Source organism: Hyalella azteca, unplaced genomic scaffold (genome assembly GCF_000764305.2).
Source record: "Hyalella azteca isolate HAZT.00-mixed unplaced genomic scaffold, Hazt_2.0.2 contig2238, whole genome shotgun sequence".
Taxonomy (NCBI): Eukaryota; Metazoa; Arthropoda; class Malacostraca; order Amphipoda; family Hyalellidae; genus Hyalella; species Hyalella azteca.
This window is the reverse complement of record NW_025932521.1, coordinates 12982-34324: the sequence shown is the minus strand read 5'-3', so window position 1 is coordinate 34324 and position 21343 is coordinate 12982. Positions and strand designations below refer to the sequence as shown.

The 21343-nt window shown below is 36.6% G+C and overlaps 4 protein-coding genes across 6 annotated transcripts; all 4 read right to left on the bottom strand.

The window, feature by feature from the left end:
- Positions 1–286: 286 nt before the first annotated feature.
- LOC108679432 (phosphatidylinositol N-acetylglucosaminyltransferase subunit C) lies at positions 287–6229 on the bottom strand. Of its 2 annotated transcripts, none has more exons than XM_018168052.2 (7): positions 5677–5741; positions 5118–5181; positions 3784–3899; positions 3076–3247; positions 2594–2770; positions 2129–2313; positions 287–1784 (listed from the first exon to the last, which is right to left on the bottom strand). In XM_018168052.2, exons 2-7 carry the CDS (start codon positions 5145–5147, stop codon positions 1745–1747), a joined length of 720 nt encoding a protein of 239 aa, XP_018023541.1. In that variant the 5' UTR covers positions 5148–5181; positions 5677–5741; the 3' UTR covers positions 287–1744. The 2 variants fall into 2 exon arrangements, with proteins under 2 accessions (XP_018023541.1, XP_018023540.1); XM_018168051.2 differs by having other exon boundaries at positions 289–1784; positions 2594–2726; positions 5677–6229.
- A 1536-nt stretch (positions 6230–7765) lies between these two features.
- On the bottom strand, positions 7766–12026 carry LOC108679430 (glucoside xylosyltransferase 1). 2 transcript variants are annotated; one of them, XM_018168050.2, is made up of 8 exons: positions 11652–12026; positions 11042–11186; positions 10454–10588; positions 9787–9979; positions 9301–9450; positions 8750–8922; positions 8096–8209; positions 7766–7991 (listed from the first exon to the last, which is right to left on the bottom strand). In XM_018168050.2, exons 1-8 carry the CDS (start codon positions 11948–11950, stop codon positions 7965–7967), a joined length of 1236 nt encoding a protein of 411 aa, XP_018023539.1. In that variant the 5' UTR covers positions 11951–12026; the 3' UTR covers positions 7766–7964. The 2 variants fall into 2 exon arrangements, with proteins under 2 accessions (XP_018023539.1, XP_018023538.1); XM_018168049.2 differs by having other exon boundaries at positions 7766–8209.
- Positions 12027–16489: 4463 nt separating this feature from the next.
- Positions 16490–18335, bottom strand: LOC108679433 (protein Abitram). Its single transcript, XM_018168053.2, has 3 exons — positions 17821–18335; positions 17476–17640; positions 16490–16879 (listed from the first exon to the last, which is right to left on the bottom strand). The coding sequence occupies exons 1-3, from the start codon at positions 18268–18270 to the stop codon at positions 16691–16693; spliced, it is 804 nt and encodes a 267-aa protein (XP_018023542.1). The 5' UTR covers positions 18271–18335; the 3' UTR covers positions 16490–16690.
- On the bottom strand, positions 18289–21057 carry LOC108679434 (COX assembly mitochondrial protein 2 homolog). Its single transcript, XM_018168055.2, has 4 exons — positions 20901–21057; positions 20442–20526; positions 18661–18732; positions 18289–18468 (listed from the first exon to the last, which is right to left on the bottom strand). Exons 2-4 carry the CDS (start codon positions 20520–20522, stop codon positions 18361–18363), a joined length of 261 nt encoding a protein of 86 aa, XP_018023544.2. The 5' UTR covers positions 20523–20526; positions 20901–21057; the 3' UTR covers positions 18289–18360.
- Between the last annotated feature and the right edge of the window lie 286 nt (positions 21058–21343).

Here is a 21343-nt window from a genome sequence, read left to right as displayed (position 1 = left end):
TTATTATGTATAACACCGACTGCGAGCTACGACCGCAATATATGCCTCCTAACTTGTATCTCTTGATTAGGTTGTGACCTTTGGTCTAGTATACAAACCAGCGCAGCTACTTGTCTGTAAGCGTCTATTAATGTTAAGGTTCGTTATTGTGTTGAATGCAATTCTTACTGCGCACAATTGTTTCCTCAAATCCGTCCATCTTCTGCCACTTCATGTGTTGTGAACGTTTTAAACGACGTCCATTTTAATAATTAGTCTATTTAATTGTAATATTCTATAGATTTTAGATTTAAGTATATACATTCGCTCTTTCTTTCCGCATATATTAAGAAAACTTTTGCTACGACATCTTCAGCTTTACATTATCGAATCGAACGTATAGTTGAATAGAATTTTAAGCTTAATTTCTGTAGAGTCATAATTTGTAATAACCCAATTGATATCACGACTTAGAATTAAGTCATAATTTGCACAAATATTAGCGAAAAATGTGAATATTGCCTGCTAATGCAAAATAAAATGTTAGAGGTTTATTTTTCGAAGATCCAGCAATACATTCTCAACTTACGTTGTCGAGGCAATCAGAGATCAAGTTAAATATTAAGTAACTTTTAAGTATTCTTAAACAGAAGTGTTTTCCATTGATTGTAACTCTCGCTATCTATTTAAACCGTATTTATATCCATACCTTCCGTTTACTATTGGCTATATCTTTGTGATATTTTTTATGCATTTTTTATATGACTGTATAACCAATTATGAAATATAAGCATGTAGCTACCAGCAACTTGGATGCTACACTAAAAGCAAGACTAAAGACGAAAATGAACTCTCATTCACGTCTTTTAGACACATTGGCTGAGAACTCTCATTGCAGTTTCATTCATTTTTTATTATCAAACAATTAGATACCTACTGATCACGACAAGTCCTAAAATTTTTATTGTATTCCTTATAATTAATTCGAAGTCAGTTATTCTTCCTTTAGAAGAATTAGTTTTTTTTGTGATGCATATCATAGCTCACCATCGACCATCCAGTGTTAACGCCGTTCAATTTACCTCCTCCACGTCTTCGCTTATTCCTCTAGAATAAGTCTAGATCGTCAAGTGTCTGTGGGCTTTATTTATGATAATGTATTGCGCAACATTTCAGTATAACATTAACGTTATTTTACGGATGCTGCTAACTTTAATGTTAATTTTTTAATAAGCCCATTCATCTAAAGGAATATACTTACTTAAAACTATGTGCAATATTCACGATACTTTCTACTATTTGATTATAATATTTTCTCATTTCATTGTATATTCTGACCGAAATTAAAAATTCAAATACTAGTTTGACGATTTGTAATGTATTGATTCATCTCTTATCCAAATATAATACAAATTTAAAAAACAAAGTTCATCTATATCTTTAGATCGAGCTATTCAGAAACTTACGACAATTAGCAGAATAATTAAATATAGTCAATACAGCCGGCTCTTCAAATGATACAATTATATGTACGTAACTGTAATTCAAGAGCAATTTGAGCCACATATAACACTAGGATGGAGTAATTAAATTTGCTCCTCATAATCATGATAAAAATGAGATTAGCACATTGTCTCAAGGTAAACCCATTTTTTAAACGCCTCTAAACGAATTGATGTTAAAAGTTCAATAATAAGAAAGAATTGCCTTACGGGTCTGCCGTCTAAGCTAATATCACAGCACATGTGCAATGTTGAGAAGGTCGCTAGTCTATCCGTGCCTCGTCCCAAGGTCCGTAGATGTTCCTGCAAGAATTGAAATTTGTTTAGTACTGAAAGTCAAACCTGGAAATACTTCCTGGAAAAATACTTGGCATGGAGGGATGAATATACAAGGTAGGCTTGGCAGGTGTTTATTGAATTTGATAGACAAAAATGTGCATATTCGGGCCTAATTAATTTCATCAGCAAGAAGGAACACCAACAGCATACCTATCGATGTGGATTCATTTTCTGGAATTATATCTATGATATATGCATCTATTCGTACTTTTCTTTATTAAAATATTTTCATAGGCCTTGTGATGATTCAAAAAAGTGCAGAGCAGCGAAGCATCAGTGGAATTAAAAACGTTCTTCGAAAGACTCACTGTCGGTGATGCTGCAGGCGCAAGAAGAGGGCTGGCAGCACGACGTTGGACAAGGCCGTGCTGAAGAGCAGCAGCGGCAGCAGCACCGGAACGTAGACCCAGACAGCCACGGCCGTCACTGAGAACAGCAACAGCGTCTCTGCCACAGCTGCAGCGGTTGACTCAATGCAGCCATGCCTATTGTCCTGAGAAATATTCGACCAAACAAACACCGTGAATGGAAAGAAGCGAGAGGGAACTGAGCGGAAGATAGAAGGATATTATAAAATTTTTGTTCCTAAAACGATTTATGGGTCTTTGTTCTGTTTTAAAAATACACAAAAATGTAGGTTAGGAGCACAATTAAATTTATTCAATTCAAACAAATGATAAATAATATAGAATATTCAGGCAATTATGATGTAGAGCCAGTTAATACTGGCTGGATATAACTGTTATAATGCAGTAACATGCCCGCCATGATACCTCGCGGTCGGGACGCGCGAAGACCGCAATCCCGGCGACGGTGAAGGAGAAAACCGCCCAGTAGTCGGTGAGCCGCGACGCCAGGCACACGCATGCGAACACTCCGACGTTGTGACTCAGAGTCTCGTTCACTCCGCTCAGAACACCCCGACGTTGTGACTCAGAGTCTCGTTCACCCTGCTCAAAACACTCCGACGTTGTGACTCAGAGTCTCGTTCACTCCGCTCAGCATTTGTTCAATATTGACTGACCGGCTTTTGCGCACCATTATAAAAATGATAATTCTGATGGTAAAGAAATAATTAATGAATATATGGCGTTACACAGTGAGTGTACAGCATATCTCATAGCGAATAAAATTTACTTTTAAACTAACGCAATATATTTCGAGAAAACGATGCCCAAACAATAGTAATACAATATAAACAGATAATTTACATTGAGCGAAAAGTGTTGATATAAAATATAAATCGTGAACATACAGAGCGATATCGTGGCCGTAGTGATGCAGGACGATGTGCAGCACCAGCAGCAGGGTGGTGCACGCATAGATGGTGTCGGTGGAGATGCTCGCGGTGAGTGACTGCACCACACCACCACACAAACATCCACACAAACACACGCACATCACAGCCATCTGTACTGCGGTCCAGCCTGCACATACACATCGATATAACGTCATCGTCATATAACGTCAAGAATTTTTAACGATGTTATTTATGACAAAAAAATATCCAATTAATATTTACGCTCGGAACTACCTACCAATATTTTATCATCTATAATTAAATCGAAGAATTAAGTATTTATTATATCTAACACCGCGAATATGGGACGATAAAAGACATAAGAAAAAATAAATCGTCGGAATGAATCAGAAAAGGCGACTCATTCTTCATTGAGATAGTAAAGCAATGTTAATATTTATAGAATATAATAACTTGTAACTAATGCAACAAAAATTCGATCAATTTTTGAAATATAAAGACAACTTTCTAACGCCCCATATAATTAACCAAATAATAGGGAGCAGTAATCGTGAACAAATATGAGCAGAAGGATAGAATTCACGTATGACATAGACACGTTTCAAAAAATATTTTGAATAATCGAATTTCAAAGCTTTTTTTCGTATAAAAATTCGGGCTAAATTTTGGTATTTAAATAAAAGGATAATAATAATAACTGACCAGGCCGGGAGCGGCAGAAGGTAAACGCAGCGTGCGCGGCGGTCGCGGCCATGAGCTGCCACGGCAGCAGCGCGCCGCCCGAGAGCCCGTGAAATGCGCTCACCACCAACAGGCACCTGTGATGACGCGCATACTGCGTTCTCATGACGCGCATACTGCGTTCTCATGACGCGCATACTGTGTTCTCATGACGCGCATACTGTGTTCTCATGACGCGTATACTGTGTTCTCATGACGCGCATACTGTGTTCTCATGACGCGTATACTGTGTTCTCATGACGCGCATACTGTGTTCTCATGACGCGCATACTGTGTTCTCATGACGCGCATACTATTAAGTTCTCAACAGAATGTGACGCGATAGAAAAAACTTGAATCAATTATCAAACGGTACAAGGAACAAACATTTTGTCTGTTGACGGTAACCTTAGTTAGTTGGCTATTAAATGCTAATAGCATCGACGAGGGTTATTGCATCCATGATTGAACTAATACAAGGTTGACCCACGCGCAGCTGCACATTGCGGATGTCATTTGTTATTCCAACTGTGACGTCACCTAGGCTCTTGTGACGTCAAACTGATTTTTAACACCGGTTCTGCTTAAAATAAGTCTAGCTGCATGCAGTAAATAAATTTTCTTGGCGCATTTTGATGCGGTCAATTTTTTAAATGCTTTCAAAGATGACATAAAAACAATGTATTGGTCTACACTATTTACATTTTGTGCCCACAGTGACGTCGTTCTAGAGATTCGCAGAACGGCGAAAATTCGTCATCGCCGAGGCTCGACCTTATTTTAGTTCAACCATGATTGCATCCAGCAGCAAAACGTAGGAGTAAGAATTTACATGCAAATTAGCACTGAAAACCCTCGTGTCAAGACAATAAATGTTTTCCAGTGTATCTGATATGAGGTCAAAAATCATTACCAACAGAGGGATAAGGTTTAGTTTGGAAAATTCCCCGTTGAAAATTATTCGTCAGCCACAGCAACCTTAAGGGCTCGATAGGCCGGTACGCAGAAGCTAGCGAGAAAAAACATGGTTAGCACCTTAGAATGGCGTAAAAAGTATGACATAAATGAGCAGAAATGAACACACTTGCACAAGATGACGCTTGCACAAGACATTAGAAAACATAAATCATAAAAGTCATCGAAAAAAAGTTTCTTGAGTCAGCCAACCGCACAGTGGCGGTCAAAAAGAAAGCTCAAGGGACCACAAAATATCCTGGGCTCTCATGAGCTAAAAAAGCAAATTCAACATGCATTCTACTTGACATTAATACAATTTGCAAATTTAAGAGAGGAAAACTCGAGTAAACGATACTAACCAGAAAATCTGGTGCGTCACCACTCGACATCCCGTGAAGGCTTCTATGCTGCTCACCGCGCGCTCTGAAAATGTCCATGCATGGTTTTTAGTCCACGAGAAATTCCCACAGGTATTTGTACGGTCACTGACAGCAGTATTGACAAATCGAATTCACATCAATATGCCAATTAATTAAATACCTCGCCGTTCACGACAATTTCCAAAGACCAAACACAAGAAACCAATTACTCTTCATTGCTTATGTCGTCCATTTCAAATTATAGTAGTAATAGTACTAATTTTTTGATCACTAACCACCTACAGTAATAATTAATCTCATCAAACAAGTTAATTGATCATAATTACAAAGTATAGCCAAATATTAGAAGATTCGTCATTATTGCCTATCTATCATTCATTTTTGAAAGGCTATTAGCGCCCACTATTTTTCATACCATGAAAAAGTGAATGGCAAAGTAATTGTCAGCTTAGGGCTTCTTATCAATTGATGATTCTTACAAAATATTGCCGAATATTAGAACACCTGTTGTTATTGTACATAATTCATTTACGCTCACGTTTCTTAGTGACCCTGAAGAAATGAGGGCCTATATAATTATCAGCGTAGGGCTGCTTCTTCCACAAGACTCGCTCCCAGGGCGGTAGGCTCGTCGCGTCCTCTGACCGAGGCTCGTTGCGCAGCATCTCGCTTCGTCCAGGTGACTCCTCACAATTGCGAATCTATTGCCATGTTATACTAACAATAATAAATCAATCTACTTACATCAAAACTTTTCACGCATCGTTATCAAAGTTAAAGTGTCAGTGGTGAAAGTCTTAAAGTGTGCCAAGATTAGAGTAGTGGGTTATTAGTTCAATACCAGCTTCCTGCAACAGTTCTGGTCAGAATCGGCGAAGAGGCCGGCCTGCTAAGCACAACAAAATTGGAGCAATAAATTGCGTGTTAGAGACCGCAACAAGTTGTGAAAATTCTGCTATGTTCAGAATGAGCGACAGGTCTAACGATCTAATCTAACACTGACACCCCTATTAAAATTCTTCTGCATAGACAAGAGGCGGAAGGTTTCCTTAAAATCTCAGCAGAAAATTGAATCTCGCAGAAAGGCAGCTTTGTTCCCAGGCCAACATTCATTCATATTAAACGGTCGACAAATTATAATTGTTCATTTGAGAATAAAGAAATGGAAACGGTCAGAATACTGAAATAGAAGTAAAATATTATATTGGTCTAAATTGCAAAATTCCTAAGACACGGTACACAATATTCCAATACAATATTCATACAGCCTACATTCATTAACAGCTGCACTGCCTGCACACATTAATAGCTCAACAGCAGGCGTGAACAATTCAGTCCAAAATTCAATCCAATTATTATCAAATCAAAAGAACCTTCCAAAGAAACTAAAAATTTTAGTCTACCGATCACGAAATTCGAATTTTATCTCATTGGGCCAGGAACAATTCGATCCTAAATATTATCAAATCCCCCAAAAATTAAAAGGGCTAAAATTTTCAGCCTATCGATCACGAAATTCAGAATTCTATCTCATTGGACTAGGAACAATTCGATCCTAAATATTATCAAATCCCCCAAAAATTAAAAGGGCTAAAATTTTCAGCCTATCGATCACGAAATTCAGAATTTGTATGGAACGGATTGTCGACATGATATCTTAAGAATAAGGCACTAGGAGTATTTTAGAGATTCACAGCAGCTTATCAAACTAGCTATAGAGGCGACTAGATTAGAAAATTTATTCCATAACCTACTTGATATAATATCAGAAGAAAGGGAAAAACAAACTTGTTTGTTTTTCCAGTTTTGAAAAACAACTGCTTGTTACCTTTCACGTGACGTTAGCGATTAATTTGAACTGAAAATTTTTCAACTTCAAAAGTCAAACAAGTAACAAGTTTATTGCGTTATTTCAGTTCAAAGAAAAAGCTTGAGCAGGCAAAACAACCTTAAATGTAACCTCCCTAACGGAGTGGAACCACACGGGTTTGTTGCAACATGATCAAAAATGTGACTGCAATTGAAAATTTGTACAATATTAGAAAAAAAGCAAATTTTAGAAGAAACATGGTCCAGTACAAAACTGCAAGTTTTACAATATTCATGAATAAAGTTAGCAATGCAAGAACCAACCTGTCACATAAGCTCTTAGTAACGTTTGTGACACAGGAACAAACATCCTAACACAATTGTACAAACATTCTAACCCAAGTATGATTAATGTTTGCGACACAAGAGCTAACATGATAACACGTAAATGCAGGGTTCATTTTGGCGACAAAAGGCTACAAATGTCTGAAAAAAGCAGCCTTCTCAACAACAAATCAAACGACGAAAGAAAATTCAGCTGGATCTCACAGACGTCAAGTATTTTTTTTCAAAGGAGTTACAGAATAATATTATTTTAAAGATCATGGTTATTTCCAAATACTTTAAAGAAAAACTATCTAATAAATATCTTTCTTGTCATTATAATTTGGCAGTACTCACAGAAATTACACAATAGCATAGTTGCGCAAGCAATTGGACCATATCACATAAGTTAAGTGAGTCAATAAATCATTACAAACTACAACACAACATCGCTTTAAATCATTTGAGAACGTGATTCCAATCTTACTATGAGCTATTTGTTAAACATAAGTTGTTTTATTCGGTCAGTTGAGGGCGCTGTTGAGCTGCATTGGCGCGTGTACACAGATGTATTATTCGGTCAGTTGAGGGCGCTGTTGAGCTGCATTGGCGCGTGTACACAGATGTATTATTCAGTCAGTTGAGGGCGCTGTAGAGCTGCATTTGGCGCGTGTACACAGATGTATTATTCGGTCAGTTGAGGGCGCTGTAGAGCTGCATTTGGCGCGTGTACACAGAAGTGTCACAATCATACTACAGTATGAGTTATTTGTTAAACATTAAGGTGTATTATTCGGTCAGTTGAGGGCGCTGTAGAGCTGCATTTGGCGCGTGTACACAGAAGTGTCTTGACTGCAGCGTCCTGCAGGCAGAGCTCGCAGTCTTGACTTGGTGCGCTCATATAACCCATCCACCAAAGTGTCTTCCCCCAGCCGGAACTGCCCACACACATAATATATAATAGGCTTTAGGATTAGCTTCCATTTTGCTTCTTGATTACCGTAGCTATTATTATCTGGAGTTTATTAGATAGGTACATAATATATATTAGGCTGCAAGATTAGATTCCATTTGGCTTCATGATTACCGTAGCTATTATTATCTGGAGCTTATTAGATTACATAGATAATATATATTAGGCTGCATGATTAATTCTATAAGGTTTCATGATCATTTTTCATTAAGTTTCATAATAAGATTCTATTCAGATTCACGATTAGCTTTCATTAGAATTCAGGATCAGCTTTATTTATAGAATGTCTCTAGTTTTTCATTACAATCCATGAGCGCCAGTATACCTATGTGGGCATAATTTCCCTCAGGTCTCAGAACCTTTTTATCATCGATTATTGATCCAAAATGCAAAAAAAAATTAATTTGTGATAGACATATTAACAATAATGTGAAACCAGAGTTACATAAATATCTATATAGAATAAAGGAAACTGGAATTATTTTATTTCAAATCAACATCATACCATAGCAATGGTGTTGTAAACTTCTTGGAACGGCGGAAACTTGTCAGTGAAGGCAGCTCGGCGGCTGGCATGGATGAGTTTAGCCCCCGTCTTGCTGGCAGGTTTGCATACGCTGCCATACATGCAGTGGTCAGGCCGGAAATTGTATGAGCAGTCGAGCACATAAACCAACTCTGTAAAGCATAAAAACAAATAATAGCATAAAAATACAAATAATTACATGGGAACTTTTCTCTAAATCAGGTTGTGATCAAATTGAAATAGGGCTCTAGACAGCGATAAGTGACATCATCGGCTAATATACTGTATAATTTACATGTAAGAGGAAAAATCATAAATATCATAAATACTTTGCATCATCTTGAAATGCTGAAGAAAACATAGTTTTAATGCATCCAACATAACTTTCTTCCTAGAAATAACCTAGAATGGACATCAACCAATTTTTTTTACTATTTTGAAATAACTAATATACGAACATGAATGAACAGCTAGCTTCACATGGAAGTTAGTCAGTACTATAGCAATACAAACTTAGAGTGTAGACTCACCTGGATGGAAATGAAAGAGAATATTAATCAGATCCTGGTCCCCCCATCTGATGTGTTGTTTGTACTGTTGTCTGAGAGGGACAATGTGGTCCTCCCAGCCAAAGGTCCGCATGCGCGCCAACTGCATCAGCATCACTCCAGAATTGATGCCTTTTCAACAGAGAACATATAATCAATTATAATAAGTGGATCCATTGCTTTATGAAATAATTTGTATTAGGTAATAAGAAAACCATCAATAAGGTCAAAATAGCAATCTCATTATAAATATATTTTCTCATTATAAATATATTTTCTCATTTTTGTTACATAGAGCAATAAATTTGAGGATTCAAAATATTACTTCTAATCATAACCTTGCATTAAAAAATAACTGCTGTGGAGATAGATACTATTCATGTATCTCAGAAAATGGCATTAATGGCAATGTTCTTGATAAATTGTATTCGATATAACTATTTAGGTCTGAGCAGTGAGGAAGCTCACCAAGTTTCCCATAATAAGGATGCTTGGCAAATCTGTTGTACCAGCCAGCACTGCTGTCCTGGTGCTCAGGAGTGACCGCTGCTAGTTGTGTTTTGTTCATCATGAGAAAGTTGTGCCACACCGCCTCCACAGGCGACACAAACAACACGTCCGTGTCTATGTACAAAACTGATTCCACCTCTGGCAAAAGAGTCTGGAATAAAGAAGTCATGATTGTATAGCAAACAGTCCAGATACTTTCAACTAATAGCCTAATAAATATTCATATATTAGAAATAAAGTACGGTAGTATTAGACGCATATGGGTAGTACAAGCATTTCAATTGAAAATTAATCAGTATCATACTTTTAACTGTCATTCAGGAATGTCATGCAGCATTTTGGGAATGGCAAATAGCAAAAATAGGATTTGATGAAAAGTGAGATTAACTTAGTACAGTATAAATATATCTTTGATATAATGATTATCATAATAAAAATATAATAATAAAAATAAGATTTGACATATTGACAGTTAATGGAGTCTATGGAGATAATATTGAAAAATTGGGAATACATACCTATACACTTTTGTCATGACATGAATATGATGAATTTGACATGACTCAAAACAATGGACTACTTACAAATATCAAGCAAGTTCTATAAGATTAGGGGTCTAACTAACAGGTAAAAAGAGCCGTAGTGATGCACATTCTCTGAAGAGATTTCGCCAATCATTTTCTTTAACAAATTCAGGATAGTGTACTTCTTGCAAAGAAAGAGTAACACGAGCTTGAGTTTCAGCAGGCCAGGCAGTTCTCTGAAAAATTAATATTGCTTTAGTTTTCATTCTTCATTGAAACAAATAAATATATAACTTTCTCAATGACAACAACATATTGGAACATTTTGGTACAGAAATACTAGAAAGTAATAAACTATGTCATGTAAACTGAATTTGTGTACAACACTAACTATGTATATTGCACTCAACATATCTATATTATCACAAACCACTCAGATTCCTGCTAACTATATATAGGTACCATAATAGACAGAAAGAGCCCAGCTGCAGCTGCATGTCAATGTCATAGCAGCAAGTAGCAGTTAAAATTTAGCCATTTATTTTTCTATTAAATACATGGTAACAAATAACAGTATTAACAGTACCTACTAGCTTCTATTAATATAATCAGGTTCAAAATGTTCTTAAAAGTTTATCAGATCAGGTAAGAACATTGGGATAACAGGACCATTATAAATATTGCCTAACCATATTAATGAAGGCATTGAAGTACTGCAGTTCTGTGAAGACTATCAGCTGGAGAGGAGACGAGGAGAACAGAATTGCTGACTTGAGGGCTGTTTGAGTTTCATTGATGCGTTCTCTTCCACAGCAGACGACACAAAGTACAATCCTGTTTGTGCAATGCAGAAAGAATTTAGAAGCCTGCCATAAGCAAGGATTTACAAATTGATATCAATTTAAAATTAACCATGAGTAAGTAACTAAATATTGATAAATTTTCTTCAAAAATTAGCAAATCAATGTTTCATTTAGTACATTTCCAGCATATTTCTTCTGAAATTTCATATATTTTTGGCCAAAAACTGCAACATAAGTTTTGCAGACAAATTTTTTATAGAAGTAAATATTATTTTACTATTTCTTGCTATTTCATGTGATTTTATAACAAGCGATTAATATGATTACAAAGATTTTACCATGTTAAAAATAATAATGACAATACTGTTATCTCACAATAAGAAGCAACTTAGTGACTAATTTGTCATCAGGAAACAAGTACATATGTATATACACATTGGACTGAATTAAATTTATTCTTGGATCCAGCTAATTATTTTTAAAGAATTTTACTTACTTCTGCCGGTCATTTTTTGGCACACGTTGTTCTTGATGGAATTCCTTAATATAGACATTGACTTCTTGTAATGAGACTGTGGTATTTATATAATAATTATGTAGCTTAGGAGAAGACTTAAGTATGCCAGGAACAAAAGCCCTTGGTAGTGTTGATGGCTTGTGAAAATTTCTTGTTGCATCAATGAAAGCTGTGCTTGGAGAGTAATTACCAGACTGTGGAGGATCTTTCCATACTAATATCCAAATTAGGAGCAATGCAATGATTAGACTCAAGGCCAAGGCTCGTCTAAATTTCATTTTGAAGCAAACTGTGATAAATTGTTGAATGTTAAAAGATATCTAAAAGCCAATACAATATATTTCAACTATTTGAAAAAAATAGAAAAGTTTATCAATATTATGTAAGAAAATAATTATGTTTGGTATGTTTGGAACTGCATAATTCCTGCTATATGAGTTATCTTTTATCTAATTGTTGATAAAACTGCATGATTAGGGTGAAATATTTCAAATACATTGAAAATTGGTCACTTTAGAGCCACAAGATTTCATTCATAAGTAGTAAAATTAAAATCTTGCCTCTTCAAATGCCTTCCCATGGTTTTTAAGCAAAAAAATTGCCTCTAATTTGGCAGAATGCCTAAAATAACAATTTAAAAATAATTATACTCTATCACACATGGAAATCTGATAAAATAATTAACTGGATCTTGCCGCCCAATACAGACAGCATGGCCACATCTCCATGTTTCAAAGAACAAGGGAGTGTCAATCAACTTGTTAATCAAACATCAGCTGCAGTCAATCAAATGTTGACAGTTGTCAATTAAATATACGCTACCATCAACCGGGGCTACTTGGGACTGACGGGGGAACTCGGGACAGTCCTCCGACACGGCATAAAACTGTTTTAGTAGCAAAACTAATTGGAATATTGCAAAACGAAGTATAGTGGCGTAAACGTCAACATTTTTCCTATCTATGTAGTATAAAGGAAGTTGAAAATACTACCGTAAAATGGGGTAACTTTGACCACTTTTTTTCAAAATGATGCCATTTTTTTACTAGATAAGTTAAACTTAAATTGAAACATGAAAAATACAGGTCTATACTCTAGCTTTACTCACTATAAATTGATGGCTCCTGCCTCTTATAGTTTTGATGTAATTTAAAAAAAAGTGATGGTCTTTGTTACCCCAGCTCCTGGGGTTTCTTTGACCGGGTGGTAAAATCAATTATATTTTTGGGTAAATAACTCCAAATAACTCCAGATTGTAGTGCATTGTAGTAGAACTCTTCTAGTTACATATGCAAAAGACAAACTTTAGGGAAGTGTCATAGTTTGCAAATGGGGGGCGCCGCCCCTCAATGGGCGAAATGTGACCATCTAATGGCAGCCGTAACAGGGTAACATTGACCAGTTTGGAAATTAAATTAAAATTACCATATATAAGACTCTGTAGAGTCTGAATCATAAAGAAAAAAACATTAATAGGTGCATCAAACATAAAATATGTTATATGGGTACCTATGGTAATTTCAACTTAATTTCTAAGCTGGTCACTGTTACCCCGTCTGGCGTCATGGCTGCCATTAGGTGGTCAAAGTTCCCCCATTGGGGGGCAGCGCCCCCCATTTGCAAACTATGACACTTTCCTAAAATTTGTCTTAAAAAATAAGAACATATCCATATGTAACTAGATAACTAGATAACATAACCATATGTAACTAGAAGAGTTTTACTACAATGCATCAAAACCTGGAGTTATTTTAACAAAGAACAAAAAAATTGGAGGGGTACTCCGACAGGCTTTAAATAATAGCTCTTTTTCGTGGGTCACATTATTAATTTTTCAACCTATTAGATAGGCAAACTTTTTAAATCTTTCTATTGTGTTATGTAGCCTCAGTATTAGGCCTTTGATGGCCAGTGACAAAATTTTTCTATGTCAAATCATTTTTGAGTTTTGGGGGTTTTTGTTAGAAAAACAAAAAGTGGTCAAAGTTACCCAGCCGGTCAAAGTAACCCCATTTTACGGTACATTTACTGGCTTTGAAAAATTCCTGAAAAAATGGTGAAAAACGCTATTTTGAAAAGTTACTTCTGCTAAGGTTTGTAGTAAAAAAAATATTTGCCATATTAAAAAATTTTACTTACATAAAAGTTGCACCCAGGTGTTGGCTTGAAAACTTTATTTGCAGAATTTACATACCTCAATCCAAAAAAAAAAATGGCAGCCATTTCTGCATGGCGGGGCTACTTGTGACACCCCCCTGGGCTATTCGGGACACCCCCAAAAATGCATTTACAGTAGAACCTCAGTAAGCAAAGGCTCCAGTTAAGAAAAAAATTGATTAAAAACAAAGAATATTGATTACATTTACCTCGCTTGGCAAAAAATGACAAAGCCGAGTGGTGCACGGCTGATTGGTGTAGGTAGGTCCGGAGAGATCCAAGGCGTTCGATTCAGGGCTTATTGGTGCACAAAATTGGTGGTGCACAGCTGCGCTCCCCTTTCCTCAACACCGAGGCTGACGGAGCACAGTTGTTGACGTCCGCACTGCAGCTGAGCTCATGGGGAAAAAAGTTTTTAATCATGGTTGATATAGTATATGGTTGAAATAGTAACTCAACCATGTTTTTAATAGCCAGAATTCGTTTCCGGTAGCAAAAACCAGTAAATGCTGTGTATTTCTCTGCCTATTAATTCATTCTCAATTTGCGTATGACTATACAAAGATGTTATTTTTCTGTACAAAATTAAAAATTTTGAACTAACCCCAGGGGCAGAGTGTATAAAAATGAACATTTGTAATGACTCCATGTTAATTTCTTCTTATTATTTAATGAAATCAATTCGTCAATTAGCCGCTCGTAGAGCCACATCACTTGTAAACCAAATCGTAAAATCCTACGACCTAGTAGTTTTATTACGTCATGTTTCTCCGAATTTTGTTACATCTCGCATCACTATTCCATAATTTCATCACCTATCTACCCAATTTTCACAAGTTAACAAGAATTTCTGCGCTTCTAATCTCACAGTCTGAAGACCACGATACAGCACTATAAATTATTTCTGTGGGCTTTTTTGTCGCTCATCAAAGGGATGCCTTTCCGAGACATATATATGTCAATCAATCGCTTTAGGCCGACGATCGGTGTTACATTGTGCATAATAGCTCTTACGGTGCACTATTATAATAACCCGTGTGCCCAACATATTTTCATTAATGAAGCAGCTCCTTCACGCTCAATATTATTGCGCAAATCGATTTACACTTGAAAGCGACTGCTTCTGTAGCTCAATTATATCGCGTAATGTCCTGCTATTTGTTCAACAATATTTTGTGAAATCTCGTTTTGTGCTCTATGATACCGCGCAATAAGCGGTTTTGTGCTCAACAATATTGCGCAACATCATGTTTTCTGTTTAATAATATTGCGCACTATCTTATTTTGAGCTCAATAATCTCGCGCGTCATCTTTCTTTGTGCAATAATATCGAACATCTGTGAGTCATGTTGGAGAGTTGCGCAATCACGTCCAGACTGAAAAGTCTAGTGTGGATAAATATCTCGGAGTTTATGTCGACAAGGAGCTGAAATTTTCTAAGCATGTTGAAACGCAAGCTAACAACATCCAACAAACTTCTTGGACTAATCATACGCTCATACGAGTTCCTAGATGCAGAAGCGATGAAGCAGTTGTTTGTTGCCGTCGTGCGCCCGAATCTAGAGTTTGGAAACGTTGTGTGGTCACCGAGATTTGAAAAGGACAGAAATTTAATAAAAAATGTTCAAAGACGTGCAACAAGGATAACTCCAGGCTTGAAGGGCAAGTCTTATGAAAAAATATTGAAGATTATGAAGCTTCCAAGTCTCAGTTATCGATGTCTGCATGGGGACCTCATTGAAGTATACAAGTATGCTCATGGTTTATACAAGATCCCCGAAGGATTACTAGAATTTGAAACAAGAACCAACACCAGGGGCCACAGTTATAATCTAAAAAAACTGCGCTGCAACTTCTCCACGCGACAAAATTTCTTCTCGCTTCGAATCACCGAGATGTGGAACAGCCTCCCCGATGACATCGTTGGCGCTCCAAGTATGAACGCGTTCAAGAACAGACTAAAGCTATGGAATAATATATGTTTATATTTGAAATGCCTAGCACCGTATCGAACCCGGTGGAAGTCGAGTAGCTATTTCAAACTTTCGTCAGTCGTGAAAACAATCCGGTCAAATGACACAATTTTAGATCTTCTGTGAACAAGGCACGAAAAGGAAAAGAATCGGCGACAGGCCACATCAGGCCTACACTGCAGCGCCTAGATCACTATGCTATGTTATATTATGCAACCGTGTTCACAGACGTACTAGCATATTGAACCCTCCAACATGATCAACAAAGTTTGATGATAGTGCACTGAGCATGTTATAGCGCAATATTATTGAGCACAAAAAATATTGTGCGCAATATTATTGAGCAGCAAGGAGCAGCTAACCTTACCTGTGCAACCAAGATTGCGCAATAATAGGGACTACGGGTCTGAGTAACTTTCAAGAACTTCTTCCGTAGTGTCTAAAACACATCTACTCATGGTCCGGTTATATGTGTTTAACTGTCTTATCTCCAAAACCACTTCAGATTGTGAGAGTAACGTGATTTTGAAATATTTAAAATCGATCACTTGTTTGATGAAAAATTGTCCGTCCGCTCTCTGAATAAACAATTAGCACAGGCTAACATGGCTAATAAACTATACCAATTATATAACCACAAAATATATTTTATCAGGACGTGAAATACGGGATTAAACAAACCCATAATAAATGTCAGGATATATTTACAGACCAATCAGGTTACATGGAATAGCAGAAATTGAAATTTCAAGCAATAATCGCAGTTAAATCTTTGCCGATGCTGAGGATGTCGATAAAAGAAGTTAACGCATTTGACAGAACTATCATTTTCCATATTTTAATGCCCAGTCTTCAATTTCATTATTATTCTGCCCTGAGGGATGAAAATTAGCATTTCACACGGTCGACATTTTTTAACATCTGACGCTGCCAGAGCTCCGTGTAGCGTTCAGCTGGCGTTAGTGCCATTATAAGACCGTCATAAATTGTGAGGTTTGGTAGAACAACGGCCAGCCAACCGTCAGCTCCGGCACTGCGGCCACACAACTCCGGCTCGCTCACCAGGCGCTCGTTCACCTGACAGCAACAGTTGATTCCATGTTATTATTATACATAGCAACTAAGGGACGGAAACTTTTTACCAACAACTATAGTGAGTTGAAAATGACAGAAAATAAAATGTATATGGTTCAATAGGTGATAAAAGTTTCTCCCCGTCATTGCAAGGTCAACTTAAAAGTGAAACAATGATAAATGAGAAAAATCAAACAATAGTTGAAATTTAATTTGCAGAATTATTTTACACTTTTTTTAATACTTGGTGATACAGAGCACTTGGTGATACAGAGCACTTGGTGATACAGAGCACTTGGTGATACAGAGCACTTGGTGATACAGAGCATCAGGACTACATCAAATCAAACCATTGCCAATCTCTCCAGCATTCATGCCACTTGAATGTACGTATATACTCGTATAATGCCCGTAAACATCCATGAATTGAGAACCGAGCTAATTTATTTGCATGACTGTCATTTACCATGTTAAAAAAATATATTCTTGCTATCAGAGAACTTATTGAAATTATTCAAGTTGTATTCCAATACAGCTCAGCTAGTAATGAATCTTGTATTTAATAAAAATTTCAAGTTCAAAACAGTTTTGGTTCTCACCTGAACCAGTTTACCGCGAGCACCGCACATAACGTGGTAAATGCGGCCGTCATCTGTGTGTACCTTGCAGAGCGTTGCCTTGCTGCCAAGAACTTGAGCACCACGCTTGCCTTTGCCGGACACTTGATTGCTTAGGCGGTCTACTCCGTCCACCTCGAACGACACCTAGAAATAAGGGAGTAACAGCTTCTTAAATTGTTTCTAAACATACTGGCATGAACTGAGATTTACGGGCAAAGAGTTACAAAATATCGCGCAGCCTCAGGCTAGCAGTTCGAAAATAAAAACAGTATTTACGTTGTTAACACTCAGCAGGCAGTTATGCAATGCCTGCCAAAAACGTACCTTATTTACAGTGAGATTGCCTTGCACAATTGGATGGTGAGGTGAGAGACTGACTACGCAGAGTCGATTTGAGTGAACCATGACGAGAGTTTCCTCTCCAGTAATCACACAATTGTCCCTTAAATCGGCACCATAGCTGCCGTCTTTGTTGATGGGAAACGTTGATTGATTGTTAGGATTCGCATCTTGATGGTTGACGGTACTTGACCGCGATCCAGGTTCCGGGAGCGGCGTATCTAACCTGATTTTCTTGCACGGGCCGTCTTGAGAGTCTGCATCAGTTATTCGAGAGTTCAGGGGAATTGAGGAGTTATGGTTGGTGTTGTCTCTTATCATTTGCTTCTTAGGAATGTAATAGTAATGCATGTAATAACGCTCACTGACACTGGGATAGCACGCATCTAGAGGCACTGAATCCTCAATGGGAGGCACTCTTGTATTGAGTGACATGTTTTATCATAAATTCACAATAATTTTGCAAATTTACAAAATAATAACTATTATTTTTTTACATCTAGTTCCATGTTACATAGGGAACTGTCACGTTTTTAGAGGCTCCTTATCTTCTTTTGTTTTTTTCATAGCCTCCCTCAAGTGTTCTTTTCTTTTAATAGAATTGATGTAATTCAATCTGCGTCGCTCCAATCTCTGAAATAATATGTAATGATTACCATTGGATCTTATCACATTTTTAATAGTGAATGCCTAAGAGTAGTAGCATAGAAGAAATTCATGAATAAAATTTTACAATGGGAATATTGGTATCTTTCAAATTTGGTAAAAAGCTCCAAGAGTTATGTAGTTATATATTTTATCTAGTATGCTGGGCTGTACACTCACTTCTTCTTTCAAGCACTTCCAGACTTGAGTGTCCAGCTCATTACAATGTCCAAAGAATTTGCGGAAGGTGTGCTGGAAACATATGGGATGTGAAGTCAAGTTGAGGAAAGGAAAATTAAAGCTAACTTTGATCATATATTATCAATACCCAATAAATAATTTTTCATTGAACATTTTCTTATTTTTTCTCCATTTAGCAAAATTAGGATGTTGATAGGACTTGAAAATTCATATATCAGATTTACAAGGGACACTTTATTATAATTTATGAAGTTTTGAATGCAACTGCATTCATTATCAAGTAGGGGAAGAGTTTTTCAAAACTTGAAATAACATCAGAATCACAACCGACACCAACAGCATCAAACTTCTGATTTGCTATGAAAAACAAGAAACTCAAGAATTTAATGATAAAAAATAATCCATACAAAACATTAGAACCATTACAAGAAACCAATGTTATTTACAATTATTCATGCCACAAAGAGGGTTTTAGACTTCTTCAGAATGCAAATTACATCACTTTGACCAGCGTGACTTTGAGCCACTGCCTAACATCCCATCTTCAGACTGGAGGACCAAAGAACCACATGAGGGAGGCTCATAGGAGGCCTTAGCTCGCACACTGTTAGAGACCTGCACCAGCATCGTCATGAGGTAACCACTAACCAGACACCCAAAGACTGGCAATAGCTGAGGCTCTCATCATCAAGCATGAGCCTTCAGCTATAAATGAAAAAACAACCTGATTTTTAAGGGCATTGAAACAGTTCTAGGAATCAAGCTTTGATTTTTGATCTGTATCCATAACATCCTGTTTGTTCTAACATCATTTCAAAATTTCAAATTCAATTGTTTCAAAACTCTTTCCCTACTTGATAATGAATATAGTTTCATTTAAAACATTGTAAATTATAATAAAATGTCCTTTGGACACCTGATATTTGAGTTTTCAAGTGCTACCAACAGCCTAATTTTCCACCTACATTAATAGGGAAAGTAAACAAGAAACTTATCAATAAGGAATACTCTCTGGTCTTCAATGAAACCTGCACTAAATAAATCATTTATAACTAAATGAAATCTAGGAAAAGAAAAATTGTAGGCATTTAAATATCTAATTTCACAGAAGCAAAATTCCAATTGAAAGAGTTTAAATGGGATAACATTGTTCAAAATTTCATAGGTGAATTATATTTATGACAAATTCATACAATAGAATGATATGTAACCAATTACCAACAATGTTCACTTCTCAGTTAATTCGCATTTCACCTCTGCCTGAAAATATTGGAAATTGGAACAAATTTTTAAAAAATATATTAAATTTATCATTTGGAGAAATAATTATGCCACAGCGGCACAGCCTAAAAATGGGCAAAACATATGTGGTGCAAAATAAAACTTGATAAGGTCACTTGTTTCACTAAATATGTACAATATACCATATAGTCAGCTAACTCAGCTTAACCACAGATCTTAACCAAGGTAGTAAACTACTAATGAACAGACGGACTTTGTCAATCATGCTCAGGAAGGTTAATCTTCCAACGTACATATATGGCTGGTGGATTATTTCCACAAGCCACAGAGGCTTCAATTTGTATGAATTACATTCTGCATAAGTACAGTGTCTATTAATCATATAATGAGAGTTTTGTGCAAGATTTGACAGGTATATAAATAAATATATGTTAATTGTGTCATCATCCCAAAATTTAGAAAGAATTTTTATGATATATAAATTTTGAAAATCAAAATGTATTTTTAAATGTACTCACATTTGTGTGACAGTCTTGCAGTTGCTTTATAAGTGCATTACACTCTGGTGTATGGAGATGAGGAGACAAATCAGGATGCATTTGTCTGCAAATATAACGGTACATTAAAATGATATTTAGCAAAATAACATAAGGAAAATTACAGTGATTATAAGTCAAAAAGAGTGTCATATGTGAGTAATCATAGCTAAATTTCCATTCACCACTTTACATTACAGTTAGCACCCTATTTGGAATATTGGTCAGAAGTTTCCTAAAATTGACACTTTAAAAATTTTTCAGTGTCAATTTTAGGAATACTATTTACTATTGTGAATGATCATTTTCACGGTGAAATGATCATTCACAATAGTAAATTTTAAAAAATTCAGGTGAAAATAATCATTTCACTAGTGATCTTTGAAAATCTCAGGTAAAAATACAGTTTTCCCTATTTATACTGAAAAAAATTGTACCTACTATTACTAAATCATAAATGTCATAGGAATGGGTGAAAGTGAAATGGGCCTGATACTTTCACAGGCGTTTTTGTCCAATTTATGGATGGCTAACATGGCTTCCCGGATCCCGGTTTGGAAAATCGGGTAAAAACGGGAGGGCTGCCGTAGCCCAAAAATTTGACTCTTAAATCAGCCCAAGAGCCAATGCCAACTCTCTACATGCAATAGAAATAGTCAGCATAACACCTATGCAGCTGTTCTAACTTGCCTCATCTCGCCACAGTCCACACCAGCTTGAAAAAAGCAATGATTCAGCCCACAAGCTGATACTCCAAACGGATTATGCCCAATAGCTCCTACACCAATGATTTAAGCCCATACCATCACTTCTTACAAATGCCGTAAGCCACAGGGTCCGCAGACCGCACCAGACTGCCGTAAATGGGAATGGCTCCGCACCGG

Excerpts from the sequence above, each read along its gene's own strand:
- LOC108679432 (XM_018168051.2), bottom strand. The coding sequence starts at position 5,803 with ATGCTGCGCAACGAGCCTCGGTCAGAGGACGCGACGAGCCTACCGCCC. Across the intron at positions 3,248-3,783 it reads CTTCTGCCGCTCCCGGCCTG|GCTGGACCGCAGTACAGATG; the intron begins GTCAGTTATTAT and ends GTGTATGTGCAG. Across the intron at positions 1,785-2,128 it reads CGCCTGCAGCATCACCGACA|GAACATCTACGGACCTTGGG; the intron begins GTGAGTCTTTCG and ends CAATTCTTGCAG.
- LOC108679430 (XM_018168049.2), bottom strand. The coding sequence starts at position 11,950 with ATGAAATTTAGACGAGCCTTGGCCTTGAGTCTAATCATTGCATTGCTC. Across the intron at positions 11,187-11,651 it reads CCAAAAAATGACCGGCAGAA|GATTGTACTTTGTGTCGTCT; the intron begins GTAAGTAAAATT and ends TTGCACAAACAG. Across the intron at positions 9,980-10,453 it reads CACTACGGCTCTTTTTACCT|ACTCTTTTGCCAGAGGTGGA; the intron begins GTTAGTTAGACC and ends TCTTTATTCCAG.
- LOC108679433 (XM_018168053.2), bottom strand. The coding sequence starts at position 18,270 with ATGTCACTCAATACAAGAGTGCCTCCCATTGAGGATTCAGTGCCTCTA. Across the intron at positions 17,641-17,820 it reads GCAATCTCACTGTAAATAAG|GTGTCGTTCGAGGTGGACGG; the intron begins GTACGTTTTTGG and ends CCTTATTTCTAG. Across the intron at positions 16,880-17,475 it reads CTCGCGGTAAACTGGTTCAG|GTGAACGAGCGCCTGGTGAG; the intron begins GTGAGAACCAAA and ends TGTTGCTGTCAG.
- LOC108679434 (XM_018168055.2), bottom strand. The coding sequence starts at position 20,522 with ATGCATCCTGATTTGTCTCCTCATCTCCATACACCAGAGTGTAATGCA. Across the intron at positions 18,733-20,441 it reads TGCAAGACTGTCACACAAAT|CACACCTTCCGCAAATTCTT; the intron begins GTGAGTACATTT and ends ATATGTTTCCAG. Across the intron at positions 18,469-18,660 it reads GGAAGTGCTTGAAAGAAGAA|AGATTGGAGCGACGCAGATT; the intron begins GTGAGTGTACAG and ends ATATTATTTCAG.